An 18,995-nucleotide genomic window follows, 5' to 3' on the forward strand; every position below is an offset into this window, starting at 1 on the left:
ATAAAAATTATAATCATATAGGGAATTTATAAACCCTGGTTATTCCAAAGAAAGTTCCAAACAAGCTGATGGTATGTGGCTCTGATTTGTCTCCAGCTTCAACAGCAACACCAGCAACTAATTGACATCTGGTTTCTTCAAGTTCAAATAAATATCTGATGCTTGAATAAACAACTCCTGAATTTGATTTAATTCTTTTTCTGACATCAAGAACCCACACAAGTCAGAACATGTTAGCCAGCCAAATATACTCTTACTCAAATCAAGCAACTGCAAATAAAATCCAAATATGGATAGACTAGTGCATTTTCAGCATGAAAATAAGTTAATGCATATTCTATACTTGTTAATTTGAGGATCTTAGTTTGAATAAGAATATAAAGACAATTCAGAAGCCTGCTAATCAGTACCAAATCACTACAGTAATAGTACTAAAGCTTGTAAGTTTGCTTTATACATGGACAAACCACTTTGGTATTTTGAATTCATTTTTCTCAAATTAAACACAATACATGCACCGGAACATCTTTTTCTTGTAATCCAACTCATCGAAAAACTGAACAAATCTTTTTTGCTATTTTATATGAATTTAAACTTTCATAATAAAGAAACCAAGATAAACAAAGAAAACTAGAGATAGACCTGCAAATTCCAATAGCTTCTGCAGTTCTTGGCCTATTGCATCATTTTCAGCCTGGAAGGTAAAATCCAGAAACAATGTAAAAACATTATACTGCTTTACAGTTAGATTGCCAGTAATTAGCTACCCAAATCAATAACATATAAAGAGAGAATCAGTGAGCTGTGAGTTCCATACTTGGAGTTCCGCAATCCTCTTAAGCTGCGCTTCTTCATCTCCTTCAGATATTAGAAGCGCTGCAACCAGTGCAATTAGTTGCTGGTGTTGCTGTTCAAGCTGGAGACAAATCAGAACCACATACCATCAGCTTGTTTGGAACTTTCTTCTTTTTGTAAAAGTAGTGGAATAACCAGGGTTTATAAATATCCTATATGATTATAATTTTTATGAATGTTTTTTTCCTTCATAAAACTATAAACTTCTAAACGTGTATGAATTATTAGCCGCGACAAGAGAATGTCACTGAATTTAGTAGCAAAGTGACTACATTTTGAACTTAGAAGTCCAGCCTATAATTTATCCACTTACTTCAAGCAAAATAGGATCAAAAACCACACTTAATTGAAATGCAGTTAAGATAACAATGGCTAGACAAGGACACAACTACCATCAAACTGCAGAAGAAGGACAATCAGACGACTTTATTATGCAGGTAATATACATATTCTTTCTGCAAGAAATCATATCATCACCTATCCAAATGATGCTACATTTCCTTATTAAAAATTTCTGAGAAACTTTCTAAACATATTTCAAACATAAAACTAGGCTCCTTTTCAGTTCAGACTAAAATGATATATACCTTCTTAAAAGCCTTCAGCAAGTCAGTGCTCGTCAAATTAACTTGCTCTTTTAACTGAGAGATTAGATCCATTACCAAAACACCTTTCTGGAGGAAATTTCGACTTAATAAAGTTTAACTACAAAATAAGAACATTAAGGTTATTGTTTATATCTATATATGTATGAATGCATGTACTAAATATTAAATAAAGCACTTATTCAAAAACCAACTGCATGATTAAGTGATAGCATGTTGTTTAGCTACTTTTGCTATGGCAAGCAAGGTTGTCAAACACGCGATTTTACATAATCTCATTTTAGATTTCGTATACTTGTAAGAGTTTACCAAAATGAAAAAATACATAAGAAAACATGTCATGGTGTAAAAAGATAGTTGATTAATACCATTGATTGAAGATACATTACCAAATAAAATCAACTCTGATATGAATTCTGAGATATGAATGACAGCAGGCCAGACATAACACAACAGTTCCGTACTTCGGTTATAGAGGTTCAGTTCAGTTAGCAATTAGCAAAAACAGAATATATATCAGGTCATAAAAATACAAGATCAAGTTAAAGATCCCAATATCCAATTCATAAAACTGAATAGATAAACGAGATGTGAAAGGGAGAAAAAGTGAATATTCACATAAGTCACTCACTAGTCACTGTGACAGCAAGGGTGCATGGAGGAGAAGCTCTCGCGAAACCTCGTTCCAGCTTCCAGCAACAAAAATCGAGAGTGATGGAAAAGAAGAAGCCTTGCAGCAGCGGCCGAACCTCGCAGTGTTCTCAGGCTGCAGGGTCTCTCCTGAGTTTCGTAACTCATCGAAGACAAAGGGGATGAAAAGAAAAAACCCTACTAACCTAAACGGTGCCGTTCTAGGCTAGGGTTAGGGTAAAATTGAATTTTGTATCGGATTCAGGAAATCAATGCAAAGTCGGTGATACTACCAATTCTACCCAAGTTTGAGTGATTTCATCTGAGTCACATTGAAAATGAGTTTGTGGCTGAATTAACTTCATTCCTTTATGTACAATCACAAACTCATTCGAGTCTACGAGTTGACTTCTCGACAATCATAATAGCGAAAAACTTAACTAATGAGCAATATGTGTTGAATTCTTGTGAAGTTTTGCTTTCCCCTCGTGTCTTCATAATGAAATGCTTCCATTTCGCCAATATAACTAAGTATGTGAGTCACAATTCATGATCATGGGAGTTTTTAAAAACACCACCCTCATTCCCTTATAACTCCACCCCCTCTTCTTCATCATCTCTTCCCCTCTCTTTAGCCCTTCTCTTCCTTAACTTCCTTAAGGCTCTTTACTTCTCCCCTTGACATAATGTATAAAATCAGGAATGTATAAAATCCACGTCCCAATTTTAAAGTGACTCGGTGTAAAGATTTATGTGATGGCTTTAATGACTTTGTTATCCCAACTTTGCGTATATATTTTGGTAGTTCAATGTGTGAAATCTTCATTTTGCGATAGAAATTAAAAGCGGAATTCTTTTTAATCATACCAGATAAAAATATTCATTATTGTTAAAATCATCATACCGGTAATTCAAAAGTCCAACATCTGAATTCAAAATCATTATTGGTTGGCTAACACTTTTCACCCAATAAAATTACCTCTTCGTAATCATAATTTCGAAAACTTTCCTGAATTATAGACTTAACATGTATACAAAAACAAAACTACACTTGTTCAACAAACAGACCTCCATAAATAGCAGAATTAACCCACCAACTAATCTAAAAGGGAAATCATAATGGCCTTGTTATGATCTCCATTCCATAAGCCATGAAATTGGCTTTGGCTTACAACACTCAAGATAAACCAAAGAGAAGTATTTGTTTTCGTTTTTTTTTTTCAGGCAGAATTAGGGTGCATAAATTTAAACAAACATCCAAACTAACTATATCCTTACAAGCTAAATTCCAAAATGACTTGTTTCATAGCTTAAAATGCCAGCTACTATAACACCCAGTAGAGACATCGGAAAGGGCATCATATTGAGTGTAAGAACCACCATGATAGCATCAATAACAACATCAGAACCCCCATGATAGCGTCAATAACAACATCATTCATCGATGAAGTTGTCCCCTATTTCCATAATATACAAGAGTAACCTAGTGAATAAAACTAATCTCATTCTAGTGAAGCTGTGGAGAGTCAAATGACTCTAATGAATCTGTTATGCTGATCCACTAAGAAATCTGAAGTAAAGGCTCAACCAAATGAATCAAAAGCAAAGACACAGATCAAATATCACCTCAGAAGTCAAATCAAATGTAGCAGATTGAGATTTAATGAAGATAAACAATCTTGATCAAGATCAACGACAAGGGATCTTAAACTGAGTTTAATAAGAAGTCCCAAGAAAGATGAACACGTGAATCAGTGCATTCTTTAAAATATCATACCTGCTCCGTTCTGCAATAAATTGGCAGGCACAAACTGCCATCAGAACAAAACTTAAAGAATAAAAAGTAAGACAACATTGTAAAAAAACTGCAATAAATCTAGATGTAGGGATCATAAGTTTATAACACAGCAGAAAATATTGTAGACCAATCTACTTGCCTCATCCACAAAAAACATCAAGTTAAGCTGTGCGGCCCTTCCCACAAGTCCAAGTAGAAATTCTGTTATGATAAAACAGCATAATCAAAATACAATAAGCATCCCAACAACTACTTGTCTAGGTTAAGGATAACAACAAACTAAAACAACGTCTCATGACCAAAACCCAAACAAGATACACCAGTTAAAGGTGCATATGCCGGCAATTGAAACGACCACTTGTAAGAACATACCCAATATAAGACAAAAGCTAAACACTAAGAAAAAGTCAGAAAAAGTAAATGATTCCTCCCTGACAGCAAAGGAGATTCAATTAAAAAACAAATAAGTAACTTAGCAAGAGAGAACAATAATCAGTGACGTAAATGTTTGACTGGATCAGATTAGGTAAAGGAACTCCACTACTTCCCATTCCCCTCAGGAGACATGCGCCAAGGTGTGCCAAAATCTGTATTCCAGAATTAACATCAGTTTTTGAGGTAACAAAAAAAAACTTCAGGAAGTCTCACAACACAGTAAATATACAATTCACGAAGATAGCATTAAATAGTCCATCAATGGTAGAAAAATCCATATGCCTCAAAATGAGGCAAAGATTACAACAACCTTCTTGAATGGCAATGCAAGTAATATGCTCATCTCTTTCTACCACCACGCTCTCTTAAGGACAGGGCAAGTGTCTCTCCTCCACTGACGTTGTAATGAGCAAGTGACAAATTATCCTTAAAAAAGCCTGGCTTTCCACTCAATTTCTGCTTGTTAGCAGGGAGCTGGATTTCCCCGGCAATTTTTTCCTTCAGACTGGCAACAGTTTCAGTCAGCGATTGCACAGTTATTTCCAGAACTTGTCCTTTGAGATTTCCTTCATCAACATTAGGAACAGATATACTGATGCGAACAGGTCCCTGGAGAGAAAGACAACAAAATTCAAATTAGGATGAACATAAACAGCAGTATAACACTGATGGTAAACACAATTTAATCATGTATTCTTTATTTTGAAAAAAAAAGTAATTGTTAACTCAGTAACTCCATACGGGATGTTGGGCCAGAAATTGATCTTCTGGGATCAGAGAAGAATCATCAAGCTTTTGCTTCTTTGGTTCTGGTTCCTCTGGAAGTGGGGGAGGAGCTTCCTCAGGCGGTGGTGGTGGCATTCCTTGAGGCATGGGAGGTGGATGCATCATATTCATAGGCATCATTGGTGGTGGATGAGACATAGGATTATAAGGCCTCGGAACAGGAGTGAACTGAGATCCAGGTGGTGGAGGTATGTGCATTGGTTGGCCATTCATAGAAATTGATGGAGCCATTGGAGGTTGTTGACCAGCCATAACAGACTGCTGTCCAGACGTCATTTGCATTGGAGGAGGGGGAGCAGGCCGGACAGATGGAATCATGGGAATGACTGGTGGTCTTGGAGGAGGCATTGGAAGGCCGGCACTATGCTGAGCAGAATACTGAAAGTTGGGAGGAACACGAGGAAGATTCAATGCTAGTCCAGGTGGTGGTGGAAGAGGACGAATTGAAGGCATACCAGGTCTTGGAGGAGGTGCAGCAGGACCAGGAAGGTTCCTGGCCTCATTTTGATCCTCACTCCCAATACTCTGTGACATGGCTTGGTTTGCAGTACGGCCAATACTTCCCGTGTGACCATCCCATATAACCTGCTTAGGTTGCTCATCATTTTTCTTCTCAATTTCTGCCTTGACAGCATTGGAAACCTCTTCCTCCGTAGTACCAAAGATATCAGGACGAGTCCTTGCTAGTCCAACAATGTTTCTTGAGATTTCATCATCCTGAGCCAGAGTTGTTTCTCGAATTTTGGCAAACATCCTTTCTTTTTGTTCTTTGTATTTAGGATCAATGAGAGAAATTCGTATATGTTCTGACATTTCACTAATAGGAATCAGCTCACCAGTGATAGGAGAAACAACAAACTTGGTTGGATCTCTTTCTGCGGGAACTCTGTCCTCTGGTCTCTTCCAGTTCTTCACAATCCTCATTGGTGGTTCAGGGTCTTCAGTAACCTTAATTTCGTTCTTCTTCCCATCACCATTGTCTTCCAAACTAGCAGCTCTCATGCCCTCTTCAACAAGCCGGGTCTCTTCCTCATCCATATCAATTTCCATGTCCTTTCCAGGCTCAACAAAATCTTCATCCATGGCTGACGACACCTTGCTTCTCCTTATCACCTCCTCAAGGGTCATTGGAGCCGGTAATTCTTCATCCTCATCGTCAGCAAAATCTATTGTTTCAACCACCACAAAATCATGCCAATCAATCATAGCCATTTGTATTCTTTCCTGCTCGATCTCATCCTCAGCCTTTTGCCTAGCTTGCTCCTGTGAACGCTCCCATTCCAGCCTGTTTACACACCTTTCAAGGATAGTAGTCATGTCAGGGACACTCTTCCTAAGCTTCTCTGTCAAACCCTTCTGAGGCATCAAAACCTTTGAATACGCATCCGCAAGCGAAGTAAAAAATGTAAACATGCTGTGAGTTGGTTTCAAGAAATGGAATTGGGCATTATTAACTTCCCTACTAGTCAATCCTGTCAAAAATGATTTCCCATTTCGAGCCACAAACTGTGCTGTAAGCTTTATAATGTCCAGCTCTTCCCCTGTTATTCCTTCAGGAAGCCTAACCGTGTACTGCTCAGCCTCAGGTGGCTCAAGCACTTTCCTCACCGGTCTAAACTGGGCAGAAATATCCGGCTTCTCCGCTGCTTCCACAACACCATTACCATCAGGGGCTGGTGCAGACGGGGTTGATTCAGGAACGACCGAGTCGTCTCCAGACTCCTGTGCAGAAGACTGATTCTGGGAACGAAATTCAGCCAAGCGATGCTGGTAGTACGCGTGATAAGGATCCGACGCGTTCAGGAAATTAAACTTGGCATTCCCTGTGTTATTCGCAATAATCCTCTTCTCGAATTCGGGACCATTTTTAGCCACGAACTGCGAGGTTTTATCTACAATAGTCCTGATATCCGGAGGGGGATGAATTATCCCAATGGTTCTAGTGTGTGTCGCGACAGTCGCGGGCGGCGGAGCAGAAGCTCTCTGCTCCTCATCAGAGGGCCTCTCATCCCTCCTCTCCTCGGTAACCTGAGAATCGGGAAGAGGACCGAGATTTCCATCGAGCGGAGGAGCCGGGAGAGGTAGTATGGGCAATGAACCTAGCATGGTGTATATCCCAAAGCCAGCAGCCTCTTGCTAACTACACCCCCTGCAATGAAAAACAAAAGAAAGAGAACAGATTAATCAAAAGCTCATGTTTTACACGTGGGAAAACATCAAATTCTATTGGATATAACTCATTGCTATGGAGAATTTACCAGATTAGGGTTTAGTTAATTAGAGGAAGAAGAATTTGTAGATTACCAGATTGTTCCGCAGAAGAGGGATGGAGAATCTAAAGAAATCAAATCTGCGACTGCGACAGTGAGAGAAGAGGAAGAAATTATGGAGACGAATTGAAAACGCAGACGAGTGAGGTTCGGAGAGGAAGGAGAAGAGGGGTGGGGAAGTGATAGTTGCTCGCTGGGGTTGGCTCTTCAATTTATAGTATAGAACTTTTAGGCCCATTTTTTTTTTTTATAATAATACTACGAATTTAATGGGCCACAACACCACCAAGTGTTTTTCTTTTAATTTCTTTAACAAGATTTAGAAAATCGTGATAGTAAAGTTTTTTTATGCGCAACAACAAAGAAGAAAACAAAAAAGAAGCAGAAAGAAAAGAAGCCCCCTACAGCCTTATAAAGACTGAACCCATGGAGTCCGCTAACAACAAAGGCTCCAAGTCCGGAGAGGGATCCTGGACAAGGAGGAAGCCAGAGTCCTGTTGAGCTTCCATTTTAACTAAGAAATCCGCACAAAAATTGCCCTCATGAAGAGTGTGAAGCAGGCGCACTTCCCAAGAGCGATGAAGCATGTCAACAATGTTGTGAATCAAAACTACCATCACATGAAAGGGAGAAGGGGGATCAGTAACGAGGGCCACCGCAAGGTATGAATCTGAGTAACAGACAACCTTACGAAAGCCACGATCCCAAGCAATCCTCAAACCATGGAGAATAGCAAGAAGCTCCATCTGTAAGACGGAAGCTTGGTCCCCAAAACCTGCAAAACCCGTAATCCACAAACCCTGCGAGTCCCGCAAACAACCACCAAAAATATATTTAATTTAATTGGAAAAAACTTCCGTTGGGAGAGTTTTTTTTGAACTCAAAATATGAGCTCGTCCGGAGAGTTAACCCTACCATGATGTAGATGTTCCTGACTTAAATAGGATTGCTTCCGAAGGAGAACATCTGTCTTACACCAAAATTTAATTGAAAATAATTAAAATAAAAATTATGTTTTTTTTTTTTTATTTTGTCTACATGATATAAGTGACCTCTAATATGCACCACTTCTAGTGCACTCCTTGTATTCAATCAGTTTTTCTTTACTTTTCATCGGGAAAGTTTTGAATGAAGTCTATATTTTACATCCAAACAAAGAAGTCAAGATTTTAAATTTGTGTTCATGTAGATGCTCTAATAAAAGCATCCGCATTGGTGATTGCTTACTTGACTTGCTTAACATTTCCATCGATTTTAAATGTCATATAGAATGTAAGTTATTCATAGGATACTCATGTAAATTTTACTTCAATAGTGATTCTTAATTTTTCTATAAACAAGACTTTTTTTTTCACTTTATGCATGCTAGAGAATGAATTATTAATGCATGAAAGAAAAAAAAATTAATAAATAAGAACTTATGGGTTGCCAATAAATTGTGCTTAAAGGAACTCAGCATAAACATGTTGCAATGGGTGAGATAATAAGCAACATTGCCTAGCCTTAATGTAAGAACTTGCGCTAAAAATGTTATAAGGAGGGCTGATAACACTCATTTTATCATTTTTGTTTTTCAACCCTCTCGATTGTTGGTTTAAATTCATATAAACTAAATTGAAAGTGAGACTCATATTATTAATTGACCTTACATAAATTTCAACCGATAAATATGACCGTTGAGAAAAGATTGTTAAAACTTGAAATAGAGTTTTCATTACAATTTTCATACTCAAATTTATAAAATAGAGTTTTGATTGAAAGATAATACACATAGACAATGAGTTAAATAATTGGTATGGTGAACTTTGTCGTTTATGATGGTCCTCGCCCTTGAATTTTATTTCCCACAAAAAAAAAAAACCCTTGAATTTCAAAACTATCAAATGACGTCATTTCAGAAAGGGGATTAGGTTTCTTTTGCGGGAATCCTTTTTTCTTTTCGTTTCGGATTTATTTTTTGTTTCTCCCTGCCGGTTGTGCTGCTTCCTCCGCCGCTTACCGTTGCCCACCGCCTTCCGTCATCCTTGCGCGCCGCGTTGACAGTGCCTGCCTCGGCGTCGTCTAGTTTGCCTCAGTTAGCGCCGCGCCGCGCCCAGTCAACAGTTCAGTTTTCCCGCGCATTTCCTCCAGTGCCGCTGGCAGCCGCGTGCGACGTCTCTGTGGCCTCTATTCGAGCGACTCCCGTCGAGGTAAAGCAGACTCACTCCCTCCAACCTCCATTAACAGTTTGACTCTCAAATCAGTTATTTGAATTGTTAGAGTTTCTGATTGAATTTCTTGAAACACATGTAGACCACAATTTATCTTAATCATAAACAACTTTGGTGTAATTACAATAGACCTTGGGTTAATTATATCTTGAACTTATGTTAGTTATATATCTCACTTTTTTTTAATTATGTGATCACACTTCTAAGCCTATAATTGCTACTTTGTCTATCTCACTTTCTATTTCTATATTTCCTTATTTTGTCTAGTTTCTCAAGCATGAAGATTGCAACCCAACATCTCCCTCAAGAGTTGATAACTGAAATCCTGTTGAGGTTACCGGTGAAGTCTCTTATACGCTTCAAGGCTGTGTGCAAGTTTTGGTGCTCTCTCATATCCGATACTCACTTTGCAAGATCACATTTTGAACTTGCTCCTCCTAGACTCGTGATCAATACCTTTTCTGACATTTATACCATGGACTTAGATGGATCGCATCAATCTAATCCTATTTTTGAAGCAATAAATATTGACCTTTTGCCTATTGTAGTTCGAGGTTCGTGTAGAGGCTTTCTGCTATTGGACTGTAATGGAAGCCTTTGCCTGTTGAATCCATCCACACATGTCAACAAACCAATACCTTCATCTTCTCCTATTTACCCCGAGGGTTTTCCTCATCTATGTGGTTTTGGGTATGATTCATCAAATGATGACTACTTGGTGGTTCAAGTGTGTGCTGAACCACGGCCCTCACCTCTTTGGTTAGCACATGTAAAGCTTTTCTCATTGAGAGCTAATATGTGGAAATATATCGAGGGTACCAATTTGCCTCACATGAACCTCTCCCGTTCTCGAAGATCCGAGTTGGTCTTCCACTCTGGTGATCGGATACCTGGATTGCTCTTCAATGAGGCCATCCATTGGTTGGCTTACGATCGTGATAAATTGGTGAATGTTATTATTGCCTTTGATTTAATTGAAAAGGCATTTTTAGAGATACCCCGACCAGGTGATCTTGTCCATGATTTTTCATTTTGTAAATTGTGGGTGCATGGGAACTTTTTGAGTCTATCAGTGGTTAGCGAGAACAATACACTTGAAATATGGGTTATGGAAAAGTACAAAGTACAATCATCTTGGACCAAGTCTCTTGTTCTATCTTTGAGTGGCTCTGCATGGCATTTCCCAATATGCTCTACAAAGGGTGGTAACATTGTTATGTGTGATATATCAAGTGATAAAGCAAAACTGGTGAAGTATAGTGATAAAGGAGAACAGCTGAAGCATTGGGAGTATTTTGGTTTTCTAGAATTTAACGTGCCCATGTATACAGAGTCTATGCTTTCACTCCCTGGTGCCAATGAGTGAAATTATGTTTAATGAAACTGCTAGCAAACAGCATAAGAATGGGTATGAAATTATATTTGAGGGCACTGGTTATGATATGCATATGCTAGTAGGAACGTACATGAGTTAGTATCTTTTCTTTCATCTTTATTCTTTTAACTTTTTACGTACATCATCATTGACTTTTTCCCCCTTTTTGGTTACGAGTAATCCCCAATTCCCCATGATGTAATTACAGTGTTAATGTTAGTAAATTGATTCATTCCATTATTTTAGCTTGAAGCTTAAGATTAAGTTTAAACTACTTATAGACCCATGTGTTGTGTGTAATTATTTTTATTGAATTGAATTTGCTCTAGGCCATCAGTTTTCCCTACTTTGGCTGAGCACGGTTCTTCACTCCAAACTTTTCATTACCAAGAATAAGATTGTGCCTTGTATAGTGCTGAATCCTACACTAACAATGGTATTTGTGTAGAAAAATAAAATAAGACCTGCAGCATTTATATTAGATGATAATTCAGTATCTTAGTCCTTATTATAAAAATTAGAGGATAATTTTTTGTTTGAGATAAAAAAATTATCATATCTTCGTTTTCTAGCACATAATTTTTTAGCTGCTCACCTCCTTTCTCTCCGATTGCAACAACTTAAGAAAATGGATATGAGGAGGTCATGCATATATGTAAGGGTTAAATATGTTTTGTTCCTCATTTATACACTTGAATTTAAAATGGTCTCTGAAAAAAAAAAATCTCTGAAAAACTAAAGGTGATGATAATGACAGTGATGAGGAGTCCAAGAGAAATAAGATGGTAAATGTATCACCCGTTTTCAACCCCCAGTTTATTTGTCATAGTCAAGTCAACCAAAATATCTTAATTTTGGATCAAATTGCTGAATTTTGAAATTATTAGGCAGCTGCTGCAAGAAATATATTTAAGGATTAATTTCGCATTAATCTTGGGCGGCCAGTTGTTGAACATTACTGGTTTGTTTGTATGTGAATTTTTTTATGGATATAGTTTATACTATTGATTCCTGTCTCATGCACTGATGTAATGAGTAGGGTACGAATTTATAGTATAAAGATAAATTAAACTACGTCACATTCAATTGTTCAAGTCGCTCCAGTTTGGTTGCATAAATCCCCTGTCAGTTCTTTCTTTCTTTACACTAGCAGGCAGAAGCAGTCATGTCTTCTTCTCGTTTGTCTCCCAAAAAGTACGATGTTTTTATTAGCTTTAGAGGTGAGGACACCCGAGAAAACTTCACTAGCCATCTTCATTCTGCTCTCAGAGACAAGAACATCGTTGCCTACATAGATGATCAGCTCAAAAGAGGAGATGATGTTGGGCCAGCACTTGAAAAAGCAATCAAGGACTCGCTGGTGTCCGTTGTTGTGTTCTCAGAAAGGTACGCAACATCAAAGTGGTGTTTGCAAGAACTGGTCATAATAATGGAATGCAGAAGAGAAGAGGGACAGGTTGTTCTTCCAGTTTTCTACAAAACAAATCCAACAGACGTACGGAAGCAGACAGGGAGTTATCAGAAACCATTTGAAGACTATGATCGACTCGCCGCCGCCAGTAGCAAAAGAGACGACGACCAGAACAAAGTTGGTACTTGGAGAGCTGCTCTCTATGATGCAGCCAATATATCTGGATGGGACTCAAGTAACCACAAGTAAGTACTTTCATTCTTCTTCTTTTCTCTCTGTATATAGACTTCCATCGGTAACTAAGGTTTGACAACTTGATTCAATTAGATAAGATGGATTTTTCCATGCTGTTCTAAAGAAGTAAATTTGCAACAAAGATGACTAGTTGACTTTGCTAATGACAACAGAAAGTTGAAATATTGATTTTAGATCTGTACCCCAACAAGGAATTAATCTCAATCGATCCCCACCCCGAGGCTATGGATTTGAAATATTCTCCTTCATAGATCCCTACACCTCCATGGACCCTGCATATGCCATATGGTGAAAGAGGAGACTGGCTTGAAGAAGATTACACCAACCAAAGGCTGCCTTTTTTTTATAGGCAAATGTTAGTTGTTAGAAATGTTAGTAAATTAATTCATCATCCGGGTTCGAACCCGGGACCCTTCACCCTTCACCCCACCCAACCCTTATGTCTCTAACTCTTACCACTTGAGCTACCATTCGGGGACAACTAAAGGCTACCTAATCTTTGAAAATTGGAGTTGTCTAAATCACCGAATGTATCTTTATTAAGGAACATAGTTTCTTTGTTAAGCAATTGTCTGAAAGAGAAAATTGACTTTGTTGTTTGTTAGCTGATTTTAGTAATCATCCATCACCCAAGAGAAATCATCATTCATCATGATGAAAGCAGAGAGAAAATTCTTGTAGAAGAATATGAAGAATCTGTATTTCAGATTAACCGCGAGTTTACAGATAAATGCTCTTTTATAGTTGAGCTGTGAAGTTAGCTTCTAAGAAAGCTTTAACTAACTAAAAGAAGTCTAGAAACTAATCAATAACCGAAAATGTAACCGTAAGTGATAGTTCTAACAAACTTGAAAGTTGAGTTAACTTCTTTCAGAACCAACAATCCTTAAGACAAACATCAACTTTCTTATGTGATCATAACTTTTTAGCAAGGACTACTCAACAAGCATTATGTTTTATCATTGAAATACTTCTTTAAAGTGATATGATCGAGTAGTGTGTATTTAATAGTTTTTTAAATTAAGTTTTCTCCACTTGTAAGAATTTGAATCATCCCTTTAGTCTTATCAATTCCTTTATTTGACAGGGATGATTCTCAAGTTATATGGAACATTGTAAACGATGTTTCACAAAAGCTGCACCTAAGGTACCCTAATAAAGTAGAAGGCCTTGTTGGAATTGAGGAACACTGTACAGAGATTGGATATGTGCTGGGAAAAGTTGGAAGAATTGGAATTTGGGGGATGGGGGGAATAGGTAAGTCAACCATTGCTAAAGCCATATTTGTCAAATACTTCCCCCAATATGACAGTGTATGCTTCTTGGAAAATGTCAGAGAAGAATCACATAAGCACGGACTAACATACATCCGTGATAAGCTTCTTTCTGAGCTGCTAAAGGAACAAGTTACAACATCCAATATTTCTGGATCCGCATTCATTAAGATGAGGCTCAGTAGTAGAAAAGTTTTCATTGTGGTTGACGATGTGGATAGTTTTGAGCAATTAGAATACTTGTATGGAGAATTCAGGGACTTGGGACAAGGTAGCAATCTCATTGTAACAACAAGAGATAAACACTTGCTTAATGGAAGAGTTGACAAGATATATGAGGTCAAGCAATGGAACTTTCAAGAATCACTTGTGCTCTTCAGCTTAGCAGCCTTCCAGAAAAGTAATCCTAAAAAGGGTTATGAGGGTCTCTCACAAAGGGCAGTTAAATATGCAGGAGGTGTTCCATTAGCTTTAAAAGTTTTGGGTTCACATTTTCATTCCAGAAATGATCCTGAATTCTGGAAATCTGAACTGAATTACTTGGAGAGCAAGAAGGAACCCCTAAAGAAAATTCAAGAAGTGTTACAAGTGAGCTATAAAGGATTAGAAAGGACTGAGCAGCAGGAAATATTTCTGGACATAGCTTTCTTTTTCAAAGATGAAAATAAAGATTCTGTCATAAGGATACTAAATGCTTGTGGCTTTAATGCTATTAGTGGAATACAAATACTTCAAGATAAAGCTCTTATAAGTGTTTCAAGTATCAATACTATACAAATGCATGACTTGCTACGAGACATGGCTTTCGATATAGTTCGAAAAGGCATAACAGACCCTGGAAGACGTAGCCGATTGAGGGATATTGAAGAAGTTCATAATGTACTTCAGAATGACAAGGTAAGAAAAAAGACATACTTAACATGTTTTTAGATAGAAACCATGGTGAATTTGCTACCTTAATTTAATTATTTCTTGTCTTGCCAGGAAACTCGCGAAGTTGAAGGAGTAGCGTTAGATTTGTCTGAGGCAGTAGGTTTGCAATTGAGTGATGACATATTCAACAGGATGCCTAATTTAAGACTTCTTAGATTATATGTCCCCGCGGGTAAGCAAAGACCAGCTAAAGTGCACTATTATTCTAGCCTCCTCCATATGCGAGATTCTGCTAGATTGAAGTACCTTGAGTGGAGTGGATACCCTTCAAAGTCTCTTCCACCCAACTTTTGTGCCATGTTTCTTGTTGAGATTCGCATGCCGCAAAGCCATGTTGAAGAACTTTGGCAAGGGACTCAGGTAAAGATAAACATTCATTTGCGTATATGCTTAATTACATCTTTTGGCTCATCTGTAATCTGAGATGGCATTCCTTTTGAATTTCCGTAGGATCTTGCGAATTTAGAGACAATTGACCTGATTGAATGCAAACAGTTGGTGAAGCTTCCTGATTTGTCTAAAGCCTCAAAAATCAAATGGGTTTATCTGTCCAAATGTGAAAGTTTGTGTGTTATTCATCTTCTATCTGTGGAGACACTAGTTACTTTGATGCTGGATGGATGCAAAAAACTGAAGATTCTTATAAGTGAAAAGCATTTAAGCAATCTGCAGGAGTTCAATGTCGATGGCTGTTCAAGCCTCGAGGAATTTTCAGTGTCGTTTGATTCAATTAAGAGGTTTGATTTAAGCAAGATAGGGGTCAAAAAATTGTACTCGTCAATCGGTCGTCTAAGCAAGCTTGAGTGGCTCAATCTAGAAGGTTCGAGGCTGCAGAATCTTCCTGATGAATTATCATATCTGACGTCTCTTAAGGGGCTAACTCTTTCTAACTGTGGAGTAGTTTACAAAGAGAAGCTACATGTCTTGTGTGCTGCCTTACGATCCTTAAAACGCTACATCTGAAGGATTGTTATAACTTGTTTGAACTCCCCGACAACATCAGTGCCTTGTCATCACTGTATTTGTTGAAGCTCGATGGAAGCAGTGTGAAGAAGTTGCCTACAAGTATCAAGCTTCTTGAAAATCTGGAGATTCTCTCCTTAAAGAATTGTAGGAAGCTTCAGTTTCTACCTGAGCTTCCATTGTCTATCAAAGAGCTTTGTGTCGTCAACTGTACCTCATTAGTGACAGTATCTACTTTAAAGACCTTTGCAGTCAAGATGGAAGGAAAGGAGAAAGACATATCGTTTATGAATGCAATGAAACTGAATGAATGTTCGCTCCTCCAGATTATGGAAGACGCCCTGTTTACAATGGAGAGTGCTGATTTGAACAATCTATTTGTAAGAAGGTTTGGTTTGGATGTCCACAGTTACAATTATAACAGTGTAAGGCTTTGTTTACCAGGAAGCAGTGTCCCCTCAGGTTCAGGGCAAAGGTTGTTGACATATCGAACCACAGGGTCCTCAATTAATATTGAACTCCATAGACCTTTTTCCCAGTGGTTAGGCATCATATACTCTGCGGTTCTTTCTCCACCCCCTGGAATCAAGCAGCATTGTGCAAAAATTATCTGTCGGAGCAAGTTTTCAACAGAAACACAACACGGTAAAATTCAAGAATATGGTGGTACATCTTATGATAAACACATCCCGGATTTTAATTCGGATCATGTTTTTGTGTGGCAAAGTAAAACTGATGTACAGAGGTTGCTGACTAGTAACAGGGTTAACAGATTCAATTTTGAGTTCTCGGATGATAATAATATGATCAAAATAAAAGAGTGCGGGGTTCACCTAATATATTACTCGGATTTTGAGCTTCGCAGATTCTTAGGGGAAGCACCAGACTTGGAACCACATTTAAAGTTGGAGTTGGGATTGAAGTTGCAAATGGCACTGGACTTGCTGGAGTATAATAATAAGAAAGTGGAAAATTTATACTTTGCATTGGAAAATGGACGTGAATTGGATGAACCATTGAAATTAGAGTTAGAGTCACGTCGTCAAGCAGTTTCAACGTTAATTGAGAAGGAAGAAGGCAATGCCAACAGAACCCAGATACAGCACCAACAAGAGGACTTGAGGGAAAAATGTTCATGTTTCAGTGGCTGCATTGTCGGTATGAAACTCACTACTCTCCTTACTATTCTCCTATATATTATCCGTCTTCTGCTGTTGCATTGTTCCTTCATCTTTTACTAGCTTGCTTTTTTAACAGATTATTTATTTGCAATAACAAATAGGAGAACTACTTTTTCTTTGAGCAGATCTCTCAAGGTACTTGTGGTGCTTGATCAGCACTTAGAAGGGTGACAAACCAGTAACGAAACTCAAATTTCTCTGAGTGGTGTGGTAATATTGTGAATTTCCTAAAGAAGAGAAGGAATGTTAAATGAAAAAAGAAAGGAAAAAGAAAAGTTTTAGTAGAGTTCTTCTATTGTAGCAGGCTATATTAACATGAACCTAAGCAGGGATTGGAGTTCTTCTAAGGAGAACAGCTGGAGCATTGGGGGTGTTTTGGTTTTCTAGAATTTAACGTGCCCATGTATACAGAGTATATGCTTTCACTCTCTGGTGCCAATGAGTGAAATTATGTTTAATGAAACTGCTAGCAAACAGCATAAGAATGGGTATGGGATTGTATTTGAGGGCACTGGTTATGATATGGATATGCTAGTAGGAGTACCTTTTTACGTACATCATCATTTACTTTTTTCACCTTTGATCACGAGTAATCTTCAATTCCCCATGATGTTGTTACAATGTTAATGCTAGTAAATTGATTCTTTCCATTATTTTAGCTTCTGTTATTACAGTGTTCATGGTAGTAAGTTTGAACTGCATATAGACCCGTGTCCATGTGTTGTGTAGATAATTTTTTTTATTGAGTTGAATTTGCTCTAGACCATCAGTGATAGGAACCGAATTTATTACAGAATATTTATGGAAGTACTGGTGTTCGAGAGCCAGTTCTCTCCTACAAATTCTGGAATTTTGAGAGTCCAGTCTCTCCCTAAGACAACCACCCAATTTCTGAATGTCTAAACTAACAGCCACAACTCCTATTTATAACCAGAAATTTAATAACCACCCCTAGGCAGTTTTGATAGAACATAACTAACATAAACTGATGTAAATAACTAATAATAATTAACCCAATAACTACCCGAACAAATAATTAAATAATAACTTTCTAACTGCTACTGTTCACGAGCACTGTTCATCCTATCAATACCCCGCCCTAAAGATCCACCTTGTCCCCAAGGTGATAATCCGGAAAAGTTTCTTGCACTATGGCCACATTTTTCCCAATTATTCTCACACGAAGGAAGCCTTTATCTGTGGCTTTGGCGGGGGTCGCAGGAAAAGCTTCTTGCACTCTGCCCACAAATTCAAAACTGTTCTTACACAAAGGAAACTTGAATCTGGTGGCTTTGGCGGTGGCCGCCTGATCAGCACCTTGGTTGGTTGCGTCCGTCGAACTCTGTTATTTAGCCTCGCACTTCTTGCAAGTATTGTTTCAAGTTTGATCCTCTGCATCTCAAGGGCTAAGTTTTTCTCCACCATTGAAGTGCTCCAAGTTTTCTGCAATTGTAGGGCATCACTCTTCTCTGGCCACCAATTCACCATCAATGGTACCTCTATTTCACCAAGAAAGGGAACCCTGAAGTCCTTCTTTCCTGGTTCCTTTTGATTCTCCTTTGAAAGAAAACCTTTATCCATTGAATTAACAGAATCAACTTTTATCTCTGGATTTTCTTCCATCGAATGACCCTCTCTTCCATTCCTCAAAACTGCATACGTTCTCGGGCTTTCTTCTTCCTCAGAATCTTGAACATACACTGGTATGTCAGGATCCATTTCTGGTTGGAATTTCTTCAGTAAAGCCTTCACAAAATCCCACCATTTTGCATTCTGGTTGCTTCTTTTCCAGAAATACCACCAGAAGAAAGCATCTCCGGTCAAAGCCATCTCAGCCTCCGAGAACTTCTTCTCTTCAGCCATTTCCATGGCCTCAGAGTGCTGCTCCACTTTGATCAACCACCAGTAAGCCTCTTTACCATCAAAGGTTGGAATCGCCTTACCTTCCCTCTTATTACTTGCTGTCTCCTCCTCCATTTCTTCAAGATTCAATTGCACCACAGCACCTGGATGG

At 38.2% G+C, this 18,995-nt stretch overlaps 5 protein-coding genes across 6 annotated transcripts; 2 read left to right on the plus strand and 3 right to left on the minus strand.

Moving 5' to 3' along the window:
• Window positions 1-63: 63 nt before the first annotated feature.
• LOC130746529 (mediator of RNA polymerase II transcription subunit 21-like) lies at window positions 64-4,161 on the minus strand. Of its 2 annotated transcripts, none has more exons than XM_057599173.1 (5): window positions 4,028-4,161; window positions 1,443-1,560; window positions 818-916; window positions 643-694; window positions 64-200 (listed from the first exon to the last, which is right to left on the minus strand). In XM_057599173.1, the coding sequence occupies exons 2-5, from the start codon at window positions 1,512-1,514 to the stop codon at window positions 118-120; spliced, it is 306 nt and encodes a 101-aa protein (XP_057455156.1). In that variant the 5' UTR covers window positions 1,515-1,560; window positions 4,028-4,161; the 3' UTR covers window positions 64-117. The 2 variants fall into 2 exon arrangements, with proteins under 2 accessions (XP_057455156.1, XP_057455155.1); XM_057599172.1 differs by lacking the exon at window positions 4,028-4,161 and adding an exon at window positions 2,092-3,876.
• Window positions 4,066-7,573, minus strand: LOC130746526 (probable splicing factor 3A subunit 1). The gene is made up of 4 exons (XM_057599169.1): window positions 7,414-7,573; window positions 5,065-7,258; window positions 4,634-4,932; window positions 4,066-4,475 (listed from the first exon to the last, which is right to left on the minus strand). The coding sequence occupies exons 2-3, from the start codon at window positions 7,213-7,215 to the stop codon at window positions 4,663-4,665; spliced, it is 2,421 nt and encodes an 806-aa protein (XP_057455152.1). The 5' UTR covers window positions 7,216-7,258; window positions 7,414-7,573; the 3' UTR covers window positions 4,066-4,475; window positions 4,634-4,662.
• Window positions 7,574-7,780: 207 nt separating this feature from the next.
• On the minus strand, window positions 7,781-8,125 carry LOC130744861 (uncharacterized). Its single transcript, XM_057597022.1, has one exon. The coding sequence runs from the start codon at window positions 8,123-8,125 to the stop codon at window positions 7,781-7,783; it is 345 nt and encodes a 114-aa protein (XP_057453005.1).
• Window positions 8,126-9,256: 1,131 nt separating this feature from the next.
• Window positions 9,257-11,008, plus strand: LOC130746528 (F-box/kelch-repeat protein At3g06240-like). The gene is made up of 2 exons (XM_057599171.1): window positions 9,257-9,568; window positions 9,857-11,008. The coding sequence occupies exon 2, from the start codon at window positions 9,867-9,869 to the stop codon at window positions 10,953-10,955; it is 1,089 nt and encodes a 362-aa protein (XP_057455154.1). The 5' UTR covers window positions 9,257-9,568; window positions 9,857-9,866; the 3' UTR covers window positions 10,956-11,008.
• A 456-nt stretch (window positions 11,009-11,464) lies between these two features.
• On the plus strand, window positions 11,465-15,951 carry LOC130746527 (disease resistance protein RPV1-like). Its single transcript, XM_057599170.1, has 4 exons — window positions 11,465-12,620; window positions 13,718-14,801; window positions 14,889-15,197; window positions 15,288-15,951. Exons 1-4 carry the CDS (start codon window positions 12,130-12,132, stop codon window positions 15,798-15,800), a joined length of 2,397 nt encoding a protein of 798 aa, XP_057455153.1. The 5' UTR covers window positions 11,465-12,129; the 3' UTR covers window positions 15,801-15,951.
• Window positions 15,952-18,995: the final 3,044 nt, after the last annotated feature.

This window comes from Lotus japonicus, chromosome 3 (assembly GCF_012489685.1).
Source record: "Lotus japonicus ecotype B-129 chromosome 3, LjGifu_v1.2".
NCBI lineage: Eukaryota > Viridiplantae > Streptophyta > Magnoliopsida > Fabales > Fabaceae > Lotus > Lotus japonicus.